Below are 24,886 nucleotides of genomic sequence, written 5' to 3' on the forward strand. Positions count from 1 at the left end.
CTTTTAGAAGTAGATGGCCAGGCCTTTCTTCCTAGGCACCCTGGGTAGACTCAAACCATCAACCTTTCATTTAATAGCTGACCACTTAACTGTTTGCACTATCCAGGGACTCTAAAGGTTGACAGTAAAATTAACCAAATCACAAAGCTTCTCTGGGGCTCAAATTGAAAACATTCTGTAGGAACTCCTTCTAACATGAACTTTTTATGTACTTAAAAGTATGACATATGGATTTCATTTGAAATTTTTAAAGCTCTCAGTGATTATCTCTATCATAACATGCCACTGCTTTGTCACTGTCTCTTTATCTTTTATCTCTGTGGTCACAGAGGCTTGCACAGTGGAGGCACACAACAAATGGCTGAGGACTGACTGATTCAATGAAGGTCATAAATCTCCAAACCACACCCACTGCCATAGAGTCAATTCCAACTCACAGCAGCCATACAAGACAGAGGAGAACTGCTCCAAAGGGTTTCCAAGGTTGTAAATCTTTATGGAAGGAGGCTGCCACATCTTTCTCCTGCAGAGCAGCTGATGGATTTGAACTGCTGACTTTTTGGTTAGCAGCCAAGCACTTTAACCACGGCACCACCTGAACTCTCTTGAAGGCCATAAAGTATAGAGAAAATAGATCTTACTAGTATGGCTGTTATTGCTATAGGAATATACACTTAAGGTATTTCTAAACTGCCCTTTTGATTGAGATAAAATGAGCAAGATAAATCATATAAAACTGTCCTCACAATTAAGGTATTATTGATCAATATGACTCTAGAAGATATACAAAGTCCCTGTTAGGGAGGAAAAAAAAAAAGTTCTGGATAAAGACTCAAGTCATCATTTGGTTTTCATAATATATCATGAAATTTATAGCTTAAGAACATTAAAAATCCTTCATCATCTATAGTAGTACATAGTAACAGATGGTAAAGGAATGAGGAATACCCTACTGCCTTGCTATTCAAAGTGTGACCAATGCACCAGCAGAACAGCACCACCTGGCAGCTTATGAGAACTGCAGAATCTCAGGCCTCACCCCAGACCTACTAAATCAAAATCCCCTTTTTAATAAGATCCACAGGTGATTTACACACTCATGTTTGAGAGCACTGTTCTAGTCTACTCAGCAATGTAAACTTACTTTATATAACATGTAATCAAGACATAAAATAAAAGTTTATTCGATTTGGTCTTCTAACAGCAATTACATCTGCTTAATCTACCATAAACAAAAGAAAAACACAAATCTAGCAATCAACTATAGCTACTGAGTAGCTTTGGGAATATATTCAGGGGTATCAAGATGTATGTACTTGCCACACCTTATTCTCTAAAACTATCCATCCTTCTTTGTTGGGTTAGAACCAACAGTTACAAATCAACTTTGTTTTTACACCTGGATACTAATCACCACTAATATACAAGTGACGTTAGACATCAATTTGCCTTTGCTAATTACAACAAAAATAATATGATTATCATTAATACAACAACACTTTGTACACGAAAAAGACCGCAAAGGGAAACTTTTTCTTAAGGAGGCAGCCAGTGTCTTCCTCCATTTATTATAAACGTTATGAGGCCACTTCCCTTATGCCATGCTACAACGATGCTGGGTACATAAGAGTCATCAAACATTTGTTAAAATAAAATTTTAATAAAAAAATATATAGACAACTATTGTCAAGAGGGGTTTGGGAAAGATCTTATCTCTAAGACAGTGAGTAAACTAGATAACACCTTAAAGCCTCTTCTAGGTTCAAATCTAAAATATGATGCTTAATATATTCCTCAAGCCAAATAAGATCTTCAGTATCAGTGAGGTAAAAAAGGGAAATCTAAAGGAGAAGGTTCCCTCATACAACTGAACAAAATGGAACAGATAATGACTTGAGATAGATTCCAGAAATAAAACAGATTCTGAAGGTGGTGCATAAAGGACAGTCTGATCAGTTTCCTATTTCATCAGGGTGACAGCAGGGAAATTTTCTGTTGTAACTCACTACATACGTCCTCAAGAAAGGCTGGAAGGTTTGAGTTTGGAAGAGCATCTGGATGAAAGGAAAAGGCAACGCTTTGAAAAATAAAGAGATGAACTAGGCAGAGGCTGGGCTAAAAAATGGCAGAGGCCAAGATGTGATAGACAGGAGAAAATGAAGACCAAGCAAGGGAAGGGTGAGCTGTGGCGTCTGAAGGTGTGAGGGAGCAAATGGCCTGACAGCAGTCCAATGCAGAGAATAAAACAAGGGGGTAATGATGCTTTATCTAACCCAGTTGTGTAAAATGCACCCAAGGGCCTAAGGAATGGAAGGAGGAGTTTTAAAAAAAGGAAAAATTTTTTATTTCAAGTTTGCTTGAATGGAGGTCATGATAAAAGTAGAAAGCGAAGAAATTATAAAATTTCCGATAGAAAGCAGACAAACAGGGATGGATTCAGAAGCTTCAAAGGAGAAAAAAAAAAGAAAACAAATGAGGGGAGTGAACTGATATGTGATTCAAGCTGAAGGCTAATTATTCTGAGGTTTAATTTGAGGGGGTTAGTAATAGATGGGTAAGATCCAGGAAAAGTCACCTGGAAAACAGGAATAATAATAGTATCTTGTTCAAAGGAATATGAGGATTGAATGTGAGAAAACATTAGGTACAATGTCTGGTGGTTAACAACAACAACAACAAAACCAAACCCACTGCCATCAAGTTGATTCCGACTCATAGTCGGACCCTATATAACAGAGTAGAACTGCCCCATAGAGTTTCCAAGGAGCGCCTGGCAGATTTGAACTACTGACCTCTTGGTTAGCAGCCACAGCACTTAACCACTACGCCACTAGGGTTTCCAGTGCTTAACAAGCTCCCAATAAATGTTCACTAATTACTTTTTTTTTTTTATTACTACTGGCAATAAAATAGTATTTATTGGATAAATGAGGAGGCTTTGCTACATTATGAAAAGGTAACTGATTTGGGAAGGAGAAAGGTACTGTTTCAATCCCAGCTCTGTTACCTTCTAACTGTGTAGCTTTAAAGGTCTATTTCTTCATCTGTGGAATGGGTAAACAACACCTACACCCTATAAGAATTCTATGAAGATAAATAAGGCATATAAAATGTATATAAGAGTATTTTATAGTCCATATGGTCCTATACAGGAAACAATAAAGGCCAGTGATTTTCATCATGTGCAGATGATATCTGATTCTTGGTAAAAAATGGCTTATTCGTAAAAGCCAGTTCATGGGGGGAAGGGAAAGAAGCCAAAAAGAATTGTGGGTCAGTAAGCAGTCTGAGGGGAGGAGGGAAAGAAATAACACGCACACACACACACAAACACACACATGATATAGAACGACGCCTCATGTCCTGGGAGACAAGATCAGACAGCAGGTAAGTAGTTCTCTTCTTGCCCTATTCTCTACATTTTGCTGGGCTTCTTAGGAAAAATTAATAGTCATAAAACTCCCTTCCTGTGCTCATCTGGGAGTTCTAAGTTCAAACATCTGCTCAGTGTTGCCAATGATCTTAAGGTTTTAAGAAAGTTTAAATGGTATTTCTCCTTTGCAAAAACGACTGAAGATACCACTGGAGTGTGCGGGTTTTAGTGGCAATTCTAGCTAAAATCTTGTCTTGGCTTTAACAGTTTGCCCCACCAGGTACAATACTGTCAAGTCCTCAATTTGTTATCCATTTCACCAAATAATAATAGTTTCTAGTGCTTGTATTATGATATTTGGCAAATACTTCCCTAGTACTTTGAATATACTTTTTTACTGTCCTAGTTACTCCATCATCTGGAGGTCAAATTCATCTTCTCAGGCTAAATATCACTTTTTATATAATACATAAATATAAACACATGAATGTATAAACCTACAAACCCACAAAATTAAATATAATTTTTGTTTTCTTTTATTTAATCTCATAAACAGCCTTGCATGTCTTTCTTTAGACTATCTCTGATAGTATTATGACTTCCTTCAGATTTAATATTCCACATAGTGATACTATGTAGATAAGATAGCTGTACAAGATAAGATAAAATAAGAGACGATATATAGGGCAGATGCCTGATTACTGCTTTCCTTCTTGGCTAGTGTGATGGGGAGACAAGAACCTATGGGAAGAGGCAGAGCAACAGGTTTAGATCATTTCCACTAAAGTGCCTATCAGCAAATTATTTAAGTGCTGCGCATTTCAGGGACTTCTAAACGTTATGGAAACAACAACGTCTGCCAGGCCTATCTCCCAAGGTTATTGTGAAGTTCTCATGAAATCTATAAAGCAAAATGCAAAGGTAAGGTCTCCCTCCTTGTTATTGGTTACGTTCTAGCTACTTGGATTTTTTTTAAGCCAACAGCTATGCGATCTCTTTATAAAGCCATTTCATTACAAAGATGAAAATATAAAAGAATCAATTGTTTTACCATTGAACACTTAGTAAAGATAATTTCTAGAGATGCTATTATATTAATTATATAAGACATAAAATTCTTTAACAATACATATCTGGGCCCAAGTTTTCATCTGATAAACAAATAACATGAAAACAGAGAAGTTTACTTTTTCAAACGCTTCAGTTCCAAATCACAAAGGCCTTTGTGATTTCATTTGACAGCGAATAACTGATTCCCTCAGTGGATTAATGCATTTTTGTCTTCTGAATCCCAAGACTTACATTCTAACTAAAATTTAATCACAAATGAAATACTATATTAAAGTATTTGTTTACAAGGGCCAGTATTCAAATATATGATAAAAACTAAGATTTTAAAAATTAAATATTTTAATTAGTTAAGGAACATATTTTAGACCAATACCAATTTCGATTCTATTTTTTGCACCTTATTATATGACCCACATTTTTTTAGCAATTCAATAAAAATTTTAAACTATACTTCCAAAATTTAAATCAGAAATGCTCAAATATAAAATTCCTAGAACTGAAAATCTTCTGTAATTATGCATGATAATAAAATACTGCATTTTCTATAGAAAAAAAAATGTAAAGCAAGTAAGATTAGTAGGACATCTAAGCTGTTGACTTAGGAAGTATGACGAGGATTTAATAAAGTGACCTTAAAAATCATGTAGTTCAACCTTCTCATGATAGAAATGAGACCGAAAGAATCATGAATAAGTTACCCAAGACCACACAACAAACCATTCTATAAGTTGTATGTTACATAATAAATGTATGATTGAGAAAACCTTATTCTTTAATGTCATTGCCATCATTTTGACAAAATAGTTAATTCTTAGTTATTCAAGGAATATCTAGATCATTAAATAGGCACAGTGCTATAGCAATAAACAGTGCTTAAATATCTGTAGCCCCTCACTTTTCTGTCCTCTACCTATTTATGTGAAGCAGAAGGTAAAAAGGATTAAATATGAACCTTAGTCATATTAATATACATGTTATTTATACTATTTGAGTAGCACCAGCAACAGTTTTGTTGGGAAAGAACTGAACTATTGAATAAAATAAACCTTTTGAATTATAGATCAAACTATTTGAAATTGCTTTACCTATTCCAAAAAGAAAAGTTACATCTACATCCAGAATTTTAGAGCCAGATGGGACCTTAAGGATTACCTAATTCAACCCTCTTAATTTATAGATTAAAAAAAAAAAAAACCTGAGGATTGGAAGAGCAAAAGGGATGTTTCCAAACTCTCACACCTAATTAGCAGCAGGCCTTGGATGAGAGCCTAGGTCATCCCATCTCAGACCAGGGTTCTCTCTATTCGCTGTACCACACTGCCCCCCTCACTTCGGCACACATCTCCGTGCTTTTGCAGACAGTGAAGAGAAAAGAATATTATAGCTTATTTTCATATCCTTTCAAAGTAACTGTCTAGCACTAATAAACGGTTTAATAGTTTGATTCCTTCATTAAATTTATTCAGCTTTATTGAATAAATACACATCAATTGAATTTATGACCAACTGATCATAAAGATCATAAAAAAATATTCTTTAATTAGTATTTTGTATAGCGTCCAGAACTTTATTAGTGTTTAGCACCCAGAATATATTACTTTTTGAAATTTATGCTAGTTTGAAGGGGTCATCTCTTGATACATATCAAATCAACACATATATGTGACCATCCCTAGTTTGGGGGAGAAAAATACAAAGAAGTGAAAACGTTTAAACAGTTCAAGATAATAGAGTCACAGAACGACTGGCACAAGGAGATATGTGAATAAGTACTTAAAAGCAATAACTTCCACAAGGGTTTACAGAAGGAATGAATTATTCCAGGGTACTAAATTATTCCAAAAAGAGTTTTGTGAAGCAGGAATACTGCATTAGGTTCCTGTGAAGGCTATCTGGAGAAGAAGGTAATGGAAAGGGCATTAAGGATGCAGAGAACAGTGTGACAGGAAACGTGAAGGTAGAAGTGCACAAGTCATGCTCCAGCCTGGACCCGTGAGGTATCAAGCTGGCTAGAGCTGCAGGACTGTGGGTGGAGGGATACTGCTTGACCAAGGCAGGAAGGAAATCTGAGACCTGATTTTATAAAGCCACTATTCCCTCCCCTCTTTTCTAAAAGTTGGAACCCACAGCATTTTTCCCCTATATATTCTAACATATTCTCATTCTATGGGAAAATAAAACAATAGTACCTTGATTTGTTAACAGGCCTTATACAGATGAAATGTCCTGATAATGAGAGGGAAAAAAGTAAAAAACGAGGGGAGAAAAGACAAATTTTGGAACACAACTCTTCTACGTTTGTTAATATATGTCTAATTCTAAATGGTATGTGGCTCAAAAAAAAATGATACTTATGTTAAATCATTCACAGCACAGAAAACATTATCATATGACTTGAGAAAAAAAATAAGACAACGGAATTTTACAAGGATGATCAACTGCTCTGTGGTTCTTAAGATCACAAAAGTACTGTCTGATATAATTATCTATATAATTCTTAAAACCTTGTCTCCTTAAGCCAAAGAATGGAAGTGTATAAAACCTGTGTCCTGACACCCAATAGCTCTTTTAGAATCTGCATGAACTGTTTTATCCTGGTAGGTGGCACAGTGGTTAAAGTGCTGAGCTGCTAACCAAAAAGGTCAGCAGTTTGAAACCACCAGCTGCTCCACAGAAGAAAGATGTGGCAGTCTGCTTCTGTAAAAATGATAGCCTTGGGAACCCCACAGTGCAGTTATTCTGTCTTATAAGGCCACTATGAGTCTGAATCTGCTCGATGGCAATGGGCAGGATTCCATCTGGAATAGGATATTTTGCTACATGCCGTTATCAGCCATTAAAGTCCAGGAGTTTGCCACCAAAAAACAGACCACAATGAAGGAAAAGACTAACAAGAAATAGCCAGCAAACAAAACCAAAATGGCATGGACCTCCCAGAGGCCTCAGGGAGGTTATGAGAGGGTAACTAAGGTTTCACTCAAACTATTGACCAAGGGAGATCTCACCTCAAAAGCTGGTAATGTGCCACAAACTGCTTTTCAATTACCTGCCTAGAACTAAGAATGTCTTTTCTCAAAGAAATATTAAAAATGGCAACTGGGTTCCCAGGCTAGGGCAAACACACAAAAACCTACTTTAGACAATATCAAAGATGAAAAAACTACATACCAACCATAATATATAATAAAACCAGTGTGAATACACTGTACAATACTTGAAGCACATGTTCCTCTAGGGCCTTGCAATCCCTGGGATAGATCTGTAATGCTTTTACCTCGGCTTGTTCCTCCTCTCCCACAAGCTCCCAGTTTCAGCAAACCTGGATGGTTCACTGGTCCTTAAGCACAGTGTTTTTTCAGTCAGGAGGCCCTGCTTTGCCTTTGATGCTCTTTTTCTTAGTCTACTTATCCAAATATTCTCAGACAGTATCCATATCAACTCAGCATTCAAGGGCAGAGATAAGGAATTTGTGAGGACACAGCTAAAATATTCTAAAAATAGAGCCTCTGTACTTCCCTTGAAACACAAGACTGAGGTATAGGTGGAACAAGTGAAGATGAGAAGAGTAGAGGGCTTTTTTTGACCTTGCCTAAGCTCCAGCTAGGCATAACTCAGACAGATCGCACTGCCTTCAGACTATGATTCTGAGGAAAACGGAATGACAGCAAACCTCTAGACTATGAAAGCTGTAGGGGTGCAGAGACCAACGGTCCTAATTTTTTCCAGAACTCAGACTTGTGCCTAAACATGGCAACTGCATGTGGAAAGACTGGCTTACAGATTTTGTCATCATCCTCCATGAGACCTCCCTCTTCCTGTACCACTCATCCCCTTCTTCCTCTGACCCCTCCAAAGTGAATTCATGGACCCAACTAGGCTGGCCTTTTATGCTATAACTTGAGCTTGTTTTACACCAAAATGTTGGGCACTACATCTGTGAACAGAGATCACTGCCAGCCACCCCTCTTTCACACACACGTGCGTCATAAAAAATGGCTGTTTAAAACCTTGTGGTAAAAAAGAAATATGGCGGCTCAGGAGACAGCTGGCCTTATTGTGGGCATGCTGGCTATTTTCCAGGATGCTTCTATACCACATGTTACATAAAGCTATTAATAAATACTTTTTGAAAGAATAATACGTGAGTGCAATGGATAATATAGATAACTTGGGTATGTATACATTAAGTAATATTTAGATTCTTAAGTTTTTAAATTTTATTTACAACTTTCCTGGATTAGATATACACTTTGAGTCTAGTATCTTAAGTATCTTAGTCCTAACAATTTTAATGTTCTCACAAAGTGAAAGAATTAAGAAAAAACAAACACATAATGACATCAGAGTACCTCCTCCCAAAACTAACAGCTGGTGTAAAGTCACACATCAATCTATACTTTCCTAGGTAATAAAAACCAAGATTAATTTACTTGTTCAAAATGTTAAAAAGTGTTACTTTAGGGAAGTGGAAAAAAGTTTTTGCTGTTTTTCTAAAAGTATAGCTCTTTTAAAGTTTCAATTCAAATGTATAAAATGTTAATGATAAAGTAAAAGTAACATTTTCAGTATTAATACACTATGGACCATAGTCTGTACTTACGATATAGCACCTTTCGAAAGCCCAGTTTCATACATTGCTTGGGGCATGTTTTATTAAATAGCACAATTTGATGTAATAACACAAAATGGTATTTACTCAGAGACTGTGTGCCCTGTAGAAGAATCTCTTGGATCATCAAATATACTCTACAAATGTATTTCTGTTATGACAGTGGGAAGTAGATATAGTTTATTTACACTTAAGTAGCTAAAAAGACCCTTAAGTGGAGAGAAATACTTAATGAACTAGTAAAAGACAAGGAAGTATGGAATTCCAGTCCTGGGAATGAATGCACTCAAGGGCATGGAGCCTAGTTCATTTCTTGCTCTCCCGGGATAATTTGCATCCGTTCTTTCACCACTCACCATTATTTCTCAAGACCATCTTTCTCTCCACCCATTTTTATTTCCCCCTCTTTCCAAACATCTGACTCACCAACTTTTCTTCAACCTCATTTAATAAACTACTTTTCTTCTTTGAAACCCCCTTTTCCAGATTTTCATGAAATTACAGCAGGAGGGATCCTCTCAGAATTGGAACGGTGTGAATGAGTCAAAGAAAGTTAACATACAGAGCACAGAAAGGAAGAGGGTGAGAGGAAAAGGGACACCATAAACTTCATGCCTTTTCTGCCTGCACCTGGAAAATATTCCTCCTTTACAGAAAACAGGCTACATCCCACTAAGCCTCTACGTTGGTTAAAGAAACACCATCTGCCTACAGTAGGTAGCTCATTACAGAAAGCAAGGAAGCAGTCTCAGGTTTCGTAAGTGGATAGCCAGAGCATGGGCGAACACTTTCCCTCCAACCTGCTAGTGAGAGGTCACTTGTTCCAGTGGCTACTCTTCTCCTCAGGCCCGGCTAGCAATATTTTATTATTTCATATGCCTTCCACAGGATAGCATCAGGCTATCACATGAGGCAAATGCACAGAATTCCCTATTTCATTCACGATATTTTTACACAAATATCATTAGAAACAGAGTCACAGAAAAAGCATATTCCACCTTTGTCCTCATTTTTTCTTTCTGAGGCTCAAGAGATGGGAAAGCTCGGGGATAGGAAAGAAATGACAGGACTGAGATACTCCCGGGTGTGGCTCTGGTGGTACTGAGATTGGAGGACCTTGAGAGCTCCTGAACTCCAAAGTATGAAAAGTGCAATTACTTGCCAAAGAGCTAGTATGATGTTCAGCTCTGCACAATTGTGTAATGGGAAACCCTGATGCAATGTTAAAAGAACCAATAGGCCGAAGATGAAGGGAAGGGTGCATCTTTCCCATTTTTGTAGGTAAAGCATAATGTCAGTGTAACAGTAAAAAGGCACGTGGAAGACTTAAAAAAGAAAGGCTCCATCAAAAACTGACTTTTAACCATTTTCAACAGCAATAGCTGCTTAAATAGCTTATTTCCCAAAGTGTCCAACTTGAGATCTTCTGAAAAAGGATGTTTTTCTGAAGAAGTCAAAGCTGCATCAACATCAAAGAATCCTGGCAAACGTTTTTCCACAACATATATTCCATGCTGTAACTGTCTCATTTACTATAACAACAATAAACACAAAGGCAAAGGGAATATATTGTCATTTGTAGGGAGGAAAAGACAACGCAATAATGTGCAATGTTAATTTCGTCTACCGCTGCGATGCAACGCAATATTGTAAAAGGACTAGAAAAAATTAAACCATAAGATAATTTCTAAAATCCTTTTAACCTAATTTTAAATTCTGGGAGCTTTTAGATGCTTTAAACCAAAAGCAACAAAGCACATAAGGAAAATAAATGGAAAAACATAAAAATAGCATGACGCCACGATTACTTCCACTAGGACAGCTGCATAAATCAACCAACTGACAGCCCTGTCAAATAAACTACGATAGCTATAAAAGGAAAAGTTTGCTGATTTAGGAAAACTGTACATATGCAGGCTTCTGGGACAACCTCTAGGTGCTGCTGTAGAAAATCCCTTCCTGAACACTTATTTCTTACCTGGTATTTTAGCCTCCCCCTCCCCCTAACTGCACTGCAGTGCGCAAAGCTATTAGACAATCATTTCAAATATATTTGCTGTTAAAAAGCCTCAGAAACTAACATTCTCCAATGTTCAAGGAGCCCAAACAATGGCTATTTTACTTTTCACTCCAAATTATACTACAGATGCATCAGCTAGATAGAAGAAAATATTAGGGTCGTGTCCAAGCCATCATGAGACTAATGAAGCAAAAAGATAGCTACCTCTGGAGCCCCTTCAGCCATCTCTCCACAGAGAATAATCTTAAATGTTAAAAACAATCCTGTGCGTAAGGTACAATTGTCAGATAAAATCAGGAGATGTGGGAGTGTAGTAGGATGGGGCGGTTCCTGCACTGAGCCTGGAGCTGCACAGGCTGCATCTGATCTGTCAGCTCTCGCATCCGAGGGGATGATGAGAAATAGGGGGTAAGGTCATAGGAAAACCGTGTGTGTGTCGGAGGGTGGGGACGTGCTCAACGTTCGGATCAGATTAGCCGTGCCCGACCGTGGTCCCCCAGCCCTGGCGCCTCCTCCGATCCGTAGCATCCTAACAGCCAGAGCCGCGGCCCGGCGCAGGGGGCCGGGGCCCTGCAGTGCCAAGGCCCGGGCGCTCCGAGGCTGGGGATCGGTGCCTCCCGGCAGGGGGAGCCGAGCAAGGCAGCGGCCCGCAAGGCCAGGAGAGGATAAGGAATCCAGAGTCTTTACCTGCGATGGTCCAGGTCCAGCGGTAGAACTCCACCGTGTCATTGAGCGCCGTGGACATCACGTTCAGGACACTGCCCGGCTCCGAGTCCAGGAGCCCCATCGCGGTGATAGCGGGTGCTGGAGGCGGGAGGAGACCGGGCGGGAGGGTCGACCTCGGAGGCGACGGCCGGGGGGCGAGCGGGAGCCGGGGACACCTCTAACGGCGGCGGCTCGGCTGCTTTTTCTCCTCCTCCTCCTCCCCCAGGCGCTGCGGCGGCGAGGAGGCGGCGATGTCGACGAGCCGGGCCAGGCAGACGGTATCGTCAAGGCTCCCGAGAGAAGGAGGAGGAGGCCCCGCCGTGAGCTCCAGTCGCTGCACCACTCCGTCGCCTCGCGCCGCGCGGCTCCAATCTCCTCCGCCGGCGTCAGGTGACCGCGCGAGGGCGGAGGGGCCGGCGCGTTCCTCCCCACGCCCGCGCGCCGGGGCGCTGTTGCGCAGGGATGGTGCCGGCGGGGGGCAGCAGGAGCCAGGCCCGCGCAGGCACCCGCCGCGTCGCGGCTCTCGCCGCTCACCTCTCACCGCCACCCCGGGGCCGGACACCTGGGTTCTAGTTGCCCATCCCGGCCAACCCCCTATCCTCCTCCCCCGCCCCGCTGCCAAGCGTCAGGCCTGTGCGGAGGAGTAGGCCGACTTCCCACCAGTGACCTCGCATCTGCCGGGATCTGTCCAACGAACTGGAACAGGGAAGAATGGGCTTTGTGTGTCCTTACGTGTCACTCACCTTGATGTCCTTTGTGCTCCTCCTATCTCCACCCCCAACAGCACATACTTGGATCATGACAAGGCAAGTTATCCCTCTAAATAATTGAAGGGATATTTGTTGTCTATGCTACAGAGATGGAGAAAGGATTTGGGGATGCCCATTAACAAATTAACAAATAATTGAGTGAATATTCACTGCAGGTGTTCTGTAGACCCAGAATACCTGCAGCGAATATGATTTCATGTGTATTTCAGAGGAGTCCTGGTGGCACAGTGGTTAAAGAGCTCGGCTGCTGACCAAAAAGGTCGGTAGTTGGAACCCACCAGCTGCTCCTTAGAAACCCTATGGGGCAGTGCTATAAGGTTGATGTGAGTCGGAAACCACTCGACGGCAATGAGTGAGATTTTTTTTTTTTGTATATTTTAATATACATGAAATCAAAGCAGTATTATTTTGTTAAATTAGGCTGTTGGGGTTCAGAGTTGAGGTAAACCTAGAAGAATAATTGCTCAGGAAAGAAAGAGCAATCCAGGCAAGAGAGAGGAAAACACAAAGTACTTTGGGATTAAAAAAAAATTATTTCCATAAGAAGAAGATGGGAGGAAATGAGGAGAGCCTACCCCTGAAAAGTTGCAAAAATACACCCACCACGTACAATTCATAATTTGATAGTTCTTCACATAAAACAAGATCTTCCCAGGAGTCCAATAATCTTTCACCTACTTATTATTTAAACGTGTTGCCTACTTCCTGTTTAATCTTGTCACCTACTTGTTTAACCTTTTCTCCACCTGTTGGTTTAAGATGCTGCTTTTTAAGGCTACTGAGTCAAGTGTGCGATTTCCTCTGCCCTTTGATACTCATTTTATGTGAATACTCCTTTTATTATGTTTATTTTATTTTCCAATTGACTAGGTTATATATTCTTTGACTATATTTTATACTGGAAGCATCATAGAGGATAAGAATTGGTTTTGGTCCCTTGATGAGGACTTAATCCAGTGCTATAAGTAGTAATTAATAGGTTATAACTTACACTTTTTTAAAAAGCAAATAAGCACTATTGTAAGTGGTAGGTGCTGTAGGGAAGGAAGAAGGTAATTAAAAGTAACTGATTTACTGTATAACTCAAGCAACCAGTCTTTAAATGCTCTGGTCTCAAAAATAACCAAATAAAATGTAAGTTATAAATTTATCCAATGCTTTGGTTATATTAAAGTTTCCTGGATTGAGGTGATGATTTTTCAAGTTTCAACCGCAATTAACGTGCATCAGATAGCTTCTAGTAGTTATGTAAACAAGACTTCAGTCACGTTTCTCCATTACGGGAGTAGAATGAAGATCAAGAATCCACCCATTTATCTAGATGATCCAGCAAAGTTCAGATTAGTTCGAACCTGACCTAGAAAATTGACTGCTATTTCCATGTTATGGAATACTGGTTGTTGTTCAGGAGGAGTAGATCAGCATCCCTACCTGCATACACATACACAAAACCTCAGCATCTGTGCATGTTTAATACAGTGTGTGAAATTGGTAAAACTGCTTCAGACATTTCCCAAGCCTGTCCTTCTACAAACCAAAAACCTGTTGCGTCGAGTTGGTTCCAACTCATAGTAATCCTGTTGGACAGAATAGAACTGTCCCATAGGGTTTCCAAGGAGCAGCTGGTGGATTCAAATTGCCAACCTTTTGGTTAGCGGCTGAACTCCTAACCACTGTGCCACCAGGGACTCCTGTCCTACAAGTAGTGGCCCAATTAAGTCCCTTTCTTCACTGGGGGTACCTGTCACATATAAGAAAATCCCAGACAAGAGATGACAAGCTTAGGAAGAATAATAAGCTTATTTGCACTTAGGAGCCGTCCAAATATGCACTAAGACCCAGAGCCCTAGAACTTACTCACTCTAGAGCCTTACTGCATCCATGTTCACTGAGAATGACAGCCATCTAACCAAGGCCTTTGTGGCATTGTGACAGAACAAAAGCAAATACAAGTGCTGTAGTGATTTGCAATATTTTGAGAACAGAGGAAAAAAAATTCTTTGGTGTAGACTGAATATAAAATAGGATACTCATAGTTATCTACAAAAACTAAGGGAGAAGACATGACTGTAATAAACAATTTTACATAAAAAAGCTAAATATTTTTAAATGTCCCAGTTATGTAGTTTATCTTCTGCTGTTTGTGTATTAGTTACAGTTTGTATGCTATTTATGCCGTGTATTAGGGCCTCTAGCCAAACCAAAACCAAACCCTTTGCCATTGAGTAGATTTCGACTCATAGTGACCCCACAGAGTAGAACTGCCCCATAAGGTTTCCAAGGAGCAACTGGTGAATTCGAACTGCCAGCCTTTTGGTTAGCACCCAAGCTCTTAACCACTAGGCCACCAGGGCTTTTTTTTTTTTTTTTTTGGTACACTGATAGATAAAATACTGAAAAATAGTTGTATGAGTGAAAGTAGGATTTAAGGAAGAAAGAAAATGAAGTGTAGGAATGTAAACTATAGCCATCTGAGTATGGGACCAAAAAACTTTCATGACACATGGTTTCAACAAGGTGAACTACAAACGATTACTTCAGATTTTCTTGTTGCCAAATAAAAAAGGAGAAGCTAGAATATTATACAATAGTGTCCCTAAGATAAAAACAGACAATTTCTCAGAAAAAGTATGGTTCTATATTCTTGGCTTATGATAAAACTGGAAATCTTATCTTTCTAACCTGAAGTTCTGTGACTTATACACAAGTTTGAAAAGTAGTTTTTTGTTTTTGTTTTTAACTCCCCAAAAAAGGCTTCAGAAAGTCAGGTTTTCAGGAGAGATTTGTAAGAGATCTGTGCCTTATTAACCTGAAAAGAGAAAATCATTGAAGCACAGAGGATGCCCTGAGAACGTGTATGTCTAACAGATTTGAAGAAGAAAGTAATTAAATGACAGCTTAAGCAAAACCAAAGACACTGAGAGTCGGGGGAGTTGAATGTACAGAGCCATGCAAGGGTGGAGCAATACAGAAAACAGGGTGCATTTTTCAAGGAAAAACTATATTTTGCTCTTCAGAACTGAGATTAAATCACTAGAAAGAAAGTGTATCTTAGCAGTAGTGACATTTCAGTTAAGAGAACGAACACTAGGAAATTTTTTTTCGTTTTTTACTATGAAATTAACCAGTGAATTGAATCACAGTGCTGAACTGAGAAGATTATAACCTTAATCATTTTGAAACCTGCTTTACCAACTACTTGGAAAAACATCCCACCTATTTTAACCATCGTTGAAACTTGTGGATAACTCCAGGGTATATTGAGTGTAGTCAAAGAGTTTAATAAATAAAATTTTAAAGAGAGGCTTCATAAGGAAATTAAAAGGAAAAAAATAATATCTTTCATTTGTCATAGAGACCTAACTGTAATCAGCCTGAGTGTTTTGTTTTGTTAATCTTTCTGCCTCAGTACATACGATCTTTAAGGTCAGGAATCATTGTACTTGTAGACACCATTCCCACATATTCCCACTTGAACACCATTCTAGTTCTTACTACCCCATCATTTTTTGAGAAGAAAACTGAGTTTTTTTCCAACCACATTACCTCCTTCTATAACTTTTATTTTTTTCTTTGAAATAATTAGCATCAATCAGGTTCATGTCTGGGGCCAACAGGTATTCTTTTTTTAAAAAAATATCTTGGTAAATAGGAAAACGTTGTCCTGGCCAAAGCACACGTAGAGTTAAATAATAGGAATTAGTATAATAGGACCTGAATGCTCAGAAAAGTCTCCCTGGTTGTGAAGCTCAAGTAGAAAGTGTAGCAGATATTATGCCCTCACGCCTTGCTGAGAAGATCATGTTACTCAGAAACTAGTTCAAGTCTATAAGTAACAAGATCTATCTGGTATATCTAATTTAATTGATTAGCAAACTCAGAAATTTTATTTAATTGCCAAGGGTGAATTGAATTCAGCAGTATTTCTTGTATTACTAGTAAGATTTTGGTCCAGAATAATACAAAACACTTACAAATGAGGGAGGGCATGTGAATTCTGTTGGGCATACATCTCCACAAATTTGTGAAATAATAATTAGTTTCTTAGTAAATTTCCAGTGGTATTTATTTCTTTTTGGTTTAAATAAGGACAAAACTAAAGGAAAGAGGATAGCAAAACTTCATCTCACATACTTTGAACACATTATCAGGAGGGACCAGTCCCTGGAGATGGACATAATGCTTGGTAAAGTAGAGGGTCAACAAAAAATGAGAAGGACCCTCAATGAGATGGATTGACACAGTGGCTGCAACAGTGGGCTCAAACACAGCAGCAATTGTGATGATGGCACAGGACCAGGCAGTGCTTTGTTCTGTTGTACATAGGTTCGCTATGAGTTGGAACTAACTCGGTGGCACATAACAAAAACAAAGAAAAGCAACATAGAGTGTATTATTTTGAGTGTATTTAATTAAATCCCTGTTAGTAGTTTCCTATTTCACTGGTAGGATTTTTCTTCAGAATTTCCTGGCTGCAACAGAGTATAAATTTTAAGAAGAGCGACTAGGAAGGTTCACCTTCTCACTTGTCATTTTGCATTTACAAAGATAGTAAAAAATCTACTATTGGACTATTTCCTGCTTTAACAACGTACATCTGGCAGTAATGAAGGCCAAGATGTGAGGTGAGAGTAATCCTGGCTTTGATGGTTAAGGTTGTGTGTCAACTTGACTGGGCCATGACTCTCAGTGGTTTGGCATTATATAATGATGTAGTCATCCTCCATTTTGTGATCTGATGTGGTCATCCTCCATTTTTGCTTAACACCAATTTCACATAACAAATTAGTCTTTAGAACCTAACCATGTTGATAAGTGAAGAGATTGGAAAGTGTCCTGGACCAGGGATCTGAGGACCTCAGCTCTGTTTTTATCTCTGACCTCAAGTTATGTGGGCATGGGCAAGTCACTACTCTCTTTATGCCTCAATCTCCTTATGTGATAAGTAAAGATAATATATTCCCTATCTACATCATATAAATATTGTGTGGCTCAAATGAGATAATAAATATTAAAGTATGTGTGAAAGCAGGGCATGAAATTTTTCATTACAATAAACTTAAAAAAGAATACAATAAAAGAAAATTAAAAGAGAAAAAATTCTCCACTGGAAATTGCAAAGAGTAAAAAAAAATATTGTGACATACCTCCCCTCAGGAATAATTAAATGAGCAGATATTTACAAAAAATAAAATAGTTATTGATAATTATTTCTTTCCATGGAGCAAAAATACAGTCATCTAGATATTATACAATATTTTCTTGTATTGAGAAAACCCTCCCCAATACCAAGAAAAAAAAAGGGGGATTTTACAGATTTGGCTACCACAGTGTAATTTAGGTAAGTTAGAATTGATTAGAATTGTTTTCTTTACTCTTCAAAAGAACAACATGAGACATATTCTCATACTGAGTTAGATGTTGAATTAACATTACTTTTTATCTCATGGGGTTATCAAAGGATATACTCAAAAAAAGTATATGTTTTCTCTACAATTTTTCTCTGCATCACAACAAATACTTCTTCCTCTTTTTCCTATATTATGTTTTCCCGTGCAGCCATTTCATTACAAGTGAGAGAAATATATTTTCCTCTAACAAGTAGATGTAAAAGGAGAGCCCCAGAGAGGCTACACAGCAATTTTTGGTCTCCCCAAAGAAGCAGACATGGATCACAACCCTAAAAGTAGCCTTGATGTGCACCAGCATTAAGGAGGAAAACACAAATGGGTGCTCTTGTTTTGGAGGAAGTAACTAGGAAAGAACAGGGAAAAGGTCTTAGAGGAGGGTTGATTTCTATAATATAGTAAGAGTTGCTTAAGGGCAGACATTGTATCCTATTCATCTTTGTATCTGTGGTACTAAGAACAGTGCCTGGCAATTAGTAGATGTTCAGTATAGGTGATGAATGGATGGATGGAAGGATGGATAAGCAGATATAATGCGTTTATGTAGAAATTATAGGTGAAAGCAATATGTAACTGTCTCTTTCAGGCCTGGATATACCTGTTAAATTGGCAGGATTGGGGGTGGGGGCAGGGATAACTGCCAGGTATCTACACAAACATCAGTCATCCTACCTCTTTTCTAATTACTAGTGCCACTTTTCACTCTCCTGGTAACCATTTGGCAAAAATAAGTAAGGCCAAAGCATCATGCCAAGTGAATTCCAATGCAGTGCACTTTACTAATATACTAGCAAGAAACAGTAGATTATAGAGTGTGATTCATATTTATAAAAATTTCTATTGACTGTAATTGATACCTAAACATTTTATTGAGAATATTTTAGCTTTGCAGATATAAATGAGCAGGCATTTACTCCAATTTCTCTGAGTGGAAAACTGGAGGCTAAAGAGTAAAGTTGGATAAAACTAGTCAAAAAGAGTAAAAAGGCAAAAATATAACATTGTGACTAGAAACAACTAGAAATGGGCAATGACTGCTTGAAATGTATAAATTCTGGAATATCCTTTATATGCTCTGACTGCGAATGTTACAGCATCTGTTCTCCTCACCTGCAGTTTTGTAGGATCTTTGCCATATTTGCTGCTGCTGAGAAGTAAAGAAAGAAGAAGCCAATGCCACCATGCCTACCATTTTGGTATTTCCAAATCCAGTGCTTCCTATCGTACCCACAGGCTTTAAATTATTGATATAATTATAAGATGTGGAAGTAGTTTACATTAGAGGTAACAAAATAAAATTTCTACAACTTCTGTAAAAGTAAGGTAAATGAGCAATATTTCTGTATCTTTTGACACAAATGTTCATCAATAAATGTAGAAGGAATAAAAGGAACAGAAAACCACATTTTTCCATCCACCATAGTAATAATTGTTCCTGGATAGAATTATAAATGAATGCTAAAATTACTGGCTGAATAATTATTAAGAAACAGGACAGTCACATAAGCTGAAACACCACTCCAGAGATAACATTAATTACAAAGGTAAGAAAGAAGTTTTACAATGGAAAATTTGAAAGATAGTATCTTAACCAAATGACCAAGTTAACATCGCCAATAATGGGAAAAACTAACATCATGTACCTTCCTGTTGTGAAAAACTGAAAGGTCATCCCCTGTGTAATATTGTGTGATGCCCTGTCTCTAAAAGGCAAGCAGAAAGCTGCAGTAGAGAGCATTACAAGGCTATATAAATTGAATTGTATCCCCCAAAAAAATATGTCATACTGTGGGGGCTTATGTGTTGCTGTCATGCTGGAAGATATGCCACCGGTATTCAAATACCAGCAGGGTCACCCATGGTGGACAGGTTTCAGCCGAGCTTCCAGACTAAGATAGACTGGGAAGAAGGACTCCGGTGGTCTACTTCTGAAAAGAATTAGCCACTGAAAACCTTATCAATAGCAGCAGAACGTTGTCTAATATAGTGCTGGAAGATGAGCCCCCCAGGTTGGAAGGCACTCAGAAGACGACAGGGGAAGAGCTGCCTCCTTAAAGCAGAGTTGACCTTAATGATGTGAAAGGAGCCAAGCTTTCAGGACCTTCATTTGCTGATGTGGCACAACTCAAAATGGGAAGAAACAGCTGCAAACATCTGTTGATAATCGGAATGTAAAAAGCATAAATCTAGGAAAACTGAAAATCATCAAAAATGAAATAAAATACATAAACATTGATATTCTAGGCATTAGTGAGCTGAAATGGACTAGTACTGGCCATTTTGAATTGGACAATTATATGGTCTACTATGCCGGGAATGACAACTTGAAAAGGAATGTTCAAAAAGAACATTTCAAGATCTATGCTGAAGTACAATGCTGTCAGTGACAGGAAAATATCCATATGCCTAAAAGGAAGACCAGTTAATACAACTATTATTCAAATTTACACACCAGCCACTAAGGCCAAAGATGACGAAATTGAAGATTTTTACCAACTTCTGCAGTCTGAAATTGATTGCACATGCAATCAGGTTGCATTGATAATTACTGGTGATTGAAATGAGAAAGTTGGAAACAAAGAAGGATTCTTAGTTGGAAAATATGGCCTTGGTGATGGAAACAGTACCAGAGATTGCATGATAGAGTTCTGCAAGACCAACAACTTCACTGCAAATACATTTTTTCACCAACAGAAATGGCGACTATACACGGGGACCTCGCCAAATGGAATCCACAGAAATCAAATCAACTACATCTGTGGAATGAGATGGTAGAAAAAGCTCAATGTCATCATTCAGAACAAGGCCAGGGACAGACTGTGGAAGAGACCATTAATTGCTTATATGCAAGCTTAGGTTAAAACTGAAGAAAATTAAAACAAGTCCACGAGAGCCAAAGTATGACCTTGATTATAACCCGCCTGAATTTAGAGACCATCTCAAGAATAGATTGGACACACTGAATACTAATAATGGAAGTCGAGACAAGTTGTGCAGTGACATCAAGGACATCATACTTGAAGGCAGCAAGAGGTTATTAAAAAAACAAGAAAGAGAGAAAAGACCAAAATGGATGTCAGAAGAGACTCTGAAACTTGCTCTTGAACGTCAAGTAGTTAAAGCAAAAAGAATAAACGATGAAGTAAGAGAGCTGAACAGAAGATTTCAAAGGGTGGCTTGAGAAAACAAAGTATTATAATGACATGTGCAAAGACCTGGAGATGGGAAACCAAAAGGGAAGAACACACTCCATATTTCTCAAGCTGATAGAACTGAAGAAGAAATTCAAGCCTTGAGTTGCAATATTGAAGGATGCTATGGGGAAAATATTAAGCAATGCAGGAAGTATCAAAAGAAGTTGGAAGGCATACACAGAGTCACTGTACCAAAAGAAAAATTGATCAATGGTCAACCATTTCAGGAGGTAACATATGATTGGGAACTGATGGTATTGAAGGAAGAAGCCCAAGCTGCACTGATGACATTGGTGAAAAACCAAGCTCCAGGAACTGACAGAGTATCAATTGAGATATTTCAGCAGAGGAATGCATGCAGTGCTGGAAGTGCACACTCATCTATGCCAAGAAATGTGGAAGACAGCTACCTGGTCAACCAACTGGAAGAGGTCCATATTTATGCCTATTTCTGAGAAAGGTGATCCCACTGAATTCACAAATTATCGAACAATATTATTAATATCACACACAAGTAAAATCTTGCTAAAGATCATTCAAAAGCAACTGCAGTATATTTGACAGGGAATTGCCAGAAATTCAAGCTGGATTCAGAAGAGGATGTGGAACCAGGGGTATCATTGCTAATGTCAGATGATCCTGGCTGAAAGCAGAAAATACCAGAAAAATGTTCACCTGTGTTTTACTGACTATGCAAAGTCATTTGACTGTGTGGATCATAACAAATTATGGATAACATTGTGAAGGATGGGAACTACAGAACACTTAATTGTGCTCGTGAGGGACCTGTACATAGTTCGAGAAGCAGTCATTCAAACAGAACAAGGGGATATTGTGTGGTTTAAAGTCAGGAAAGGTATGCGTCAGATTTGTATCCTTTCACCATACTTTTTCAATCTGTATGCTGAGCAAATAATCTGAGAAACTGGACTGTATGAAGAAGAACAGGGCATCAGGATTGGAGGAAAACTCATTAACAACCTGATTTATGCTGATGACACAATCTTGGTTACTGAAAGTGAAGAGGACTTGAAGCACTTACTAATGAAGATCAAAGACCACAGCTTTCAGTGTGGATTATACCTCAGCATAAAACAAAAATCCTCACAATTGGGTAAATAAGCAACATCATGATAAACAGAAAAAAGATTGAAGTTGTCAAGGATTTCAATTTACTTGGATCCACAATCAATACTCATGGTAGTCAAAAAATCAAAAGATCCATTGCATTGGGCAAATCTGCTGTGAAAGACCTCTTCAAAGTGTTGAAAAGCAAAGATGTCACCTTGAAGACTAAGGTGCACCTGATCCAAGCCATGGGGTTTTTGCCTCATATGCGTGCAAAAGCTGAACAGTGAATAAGAAAGACCGAAGAAGAATTGACACCTTTGAATTTTGGAACGGCAAATAATGTTGAATATACCACAGACTGCCAAAAGAGCGAACAAATCTGTCTTGGAAAAAATACAAAGAGAATGCTCCTTAGAAGCAAAGATGGCGAAACTATGTTTGACATCCTTTGAACAAGTTATCAGGAGGGATCAGTCCCTAGAGAAGGACATCACAGTTGGTAGATGGTCAGCGAAAAAGAGGAAGACTCTCAATGAGATGGATTGACATGCTGGCCGCAACAATGGGCTCAAGCATAACAGTGATTGTGAGGATGGTGCAGGACTGGGCAGTGTTTTGTTCTGTTGTACATGGGGTCGCTATGAGTTGGAACTGACTTGATGGCACCTAACAACAAAAAAAATGTGTTGTAAATCCTAACCCCTATACCCGTGGTTCTTCAGTTCTTTATTCAATGTACACCTTCGAACTATGGTGTTGGTGAAGAGTATTGAATATACCATGGACTGCCAGAAGAACAAACAAATCTGTCTTGAGAAGTACAGCCAGAATTCTCATTAGAAGCAAGAATGACAAGACTTTGTCTCATATACTTTGGATATGTTATCAGGAGGAATCAGTCCCTGGTGAAGGACATCATGCTTGGTATAGCAGAGTGTCAGCACAAAAAAAGAGAAGACCGTCAACGAGATAGATTGACACAGTGACTGCAACAATGGGCTTAAGCGTAATGATCATGAAGATGGCACAGGACAAGGCAGTGTTTTGTTCTGTTGTACGTAATGTCTTGATGGCACAAAACAACAACAATAATACTTGTGGTTATAATCCCGTTTGGGAATCCTTTGTTATGTTAATGAGGCAGTATAAGTATAGGCTGTGTTTTAAACAAATCACCTTTGAGATATAAAAAGAGCAGATTAGGACAGAGGAGCAAGGAGAGATGGGGGAAGATAGATGTCATGCCACATAATCGCCAAGCGATAGAAGCTGAAGAGACAACGACCTTCCCTAAAGCTGACTGAGAGCCTTCCCTAAGAGCTGGCACCTGGAATTTGGGCTTCTAGCCCCTAAACTTTGAAAAATTAAATTTCTGTTTGTTAAAACCACCTTCTTGTGGCATTTCTGTTACAGTAGCACTAGATAACTAAGACGAAGGCTTTCAGGAAAACTCACAAAATGAAATGCTGATCAGAATTCAGAGCATCAGTTTCAGCAAAATGATTCAACAGGAAGTATTTCTGGGAGATTCTGTGTTCTTTCAGAAAAACTAGCATTTATATGTAGACACTTCCCAGCTGCTTAAGGAGCAGTAGGATAATAAATTTGTATGGGGTCCCTAACAAAAGTTTCCATGAGGTTCTATGGCCAGTTCAAACAGCTCTTGTCTCAATAAGGACAGAGTCAGTTACTGGCTCCAAATGAGCATCTTTCCCATCTCCCATCAGAAGCTCACTGGTGTCCTTCCTGGTGTCTTTGAACAAGACACCCTTCAACCAAGAAACATGCACTATGCAAGTGCTTCTTAAACTTTAATGTGCAGGCAGGCCAACAGGGATCTTGTTAAAATGCCGATTCCGATTCAGTATGTGAGGCATAGTGCTCAAGCTTCTGCATTTCTAACAAGTTCTCAGGTAATGCTGATACTGTTGGTCTACAGGCCACACTTTGAGTAGCAGAGACTTAAGAAACCAGTTGCTGTCTAGATGATTTCAACTCATGGTGACCCCATGTAAGTCAGAATGAAACATTGCCAGGAACTGCACCATCTTCATGATCGTTGGTATGTTTGAGTCTGTTATTGCATCTCTATGTCAGTACCTTCAAACTTAGGTGGCTCATCTTCCAGCACTAGGTTGGGCAGTATTTGGTTTTCATTGGCTCATTTTCAAGAGCAGATCACCAGGCCTTTCTTCTTAGTCTGGAAGCTCCATTGAAACCTGTCCAACATGGATGATCCTGCTGCTATTTGAAATACTGGTGGCATAGCTTCCAGCATCATAGCAACACACCAAGCACCACAGTACAACAAACATAGATTGGTGATGGAATAAGCATAATAGGGAAAAATGTGTACTAATGAGTATCCCCATACCCAACATCTTAATTCTCCAATCTGAGAAACTAGTGTGATCCTGAATCCACAGTCCAGCCCATCTACCCTCATTTAGCACAGTCCTGAGAGGTCTGACCTGTCTTTGATCTCTTTGTGTTTGATGTGCTCCTAGAAAGCCTGACTAGCTCTGGATCTGCCCTGATCTAGTATTCCTGTCATACCTGGGCAAGATGGGCCCCTATCCTGGACCCCATGTTTTACAGGACTCTATCACAAACACATAAACGAATGACTTTATTAAAGAACACGTTGGCATCTCTTGTTACTCAT

At 38.9% G+C, this 24,886-nt stretch overlaps 1 protein-coding gene across 1 annotated transcript in view; it reads right to left on the bottom strand.

Moving 5' to 3' along the window:
- ELOVL4 (ELOVL fatty acid elongase 4) overlaps window positions 1-12,129 on the bottom strand; it is a 31,871-nt gene extending 19,742 nt beyond the window's left edge. The window contains exon 1 of the mRNA XM_003404381.3: window positions 11,761-12,129. Within this exon, the coding sequence (XP_003404429.1) occupies window positions 11,761-11,860 (100 nt within the window). The 5' untranslated portion in view covers window positions 11,861-12,129. The remainder of the gene's footprint in view (window positions 1-11,760) is intronic.
- Between the last annotated feature and the right edge of the window lie 12,757 nt (window positions 12,130-24,886).

This window comes from Loxodonta africana, chromosome 1 (assembly GCF_030014295.1).
Source record: "Loxodonta africana isolate mLoxAfr1 chromosome 1, mLoxAfr1.hap2, whole genome shotgun sequence".
NCBI classification, from domain to species: Eukaryota; Metazoa; Chordata; class Mammalia; order Proboscidea; family Elephantidae; genus Loxodonta; species Loxodonta africana.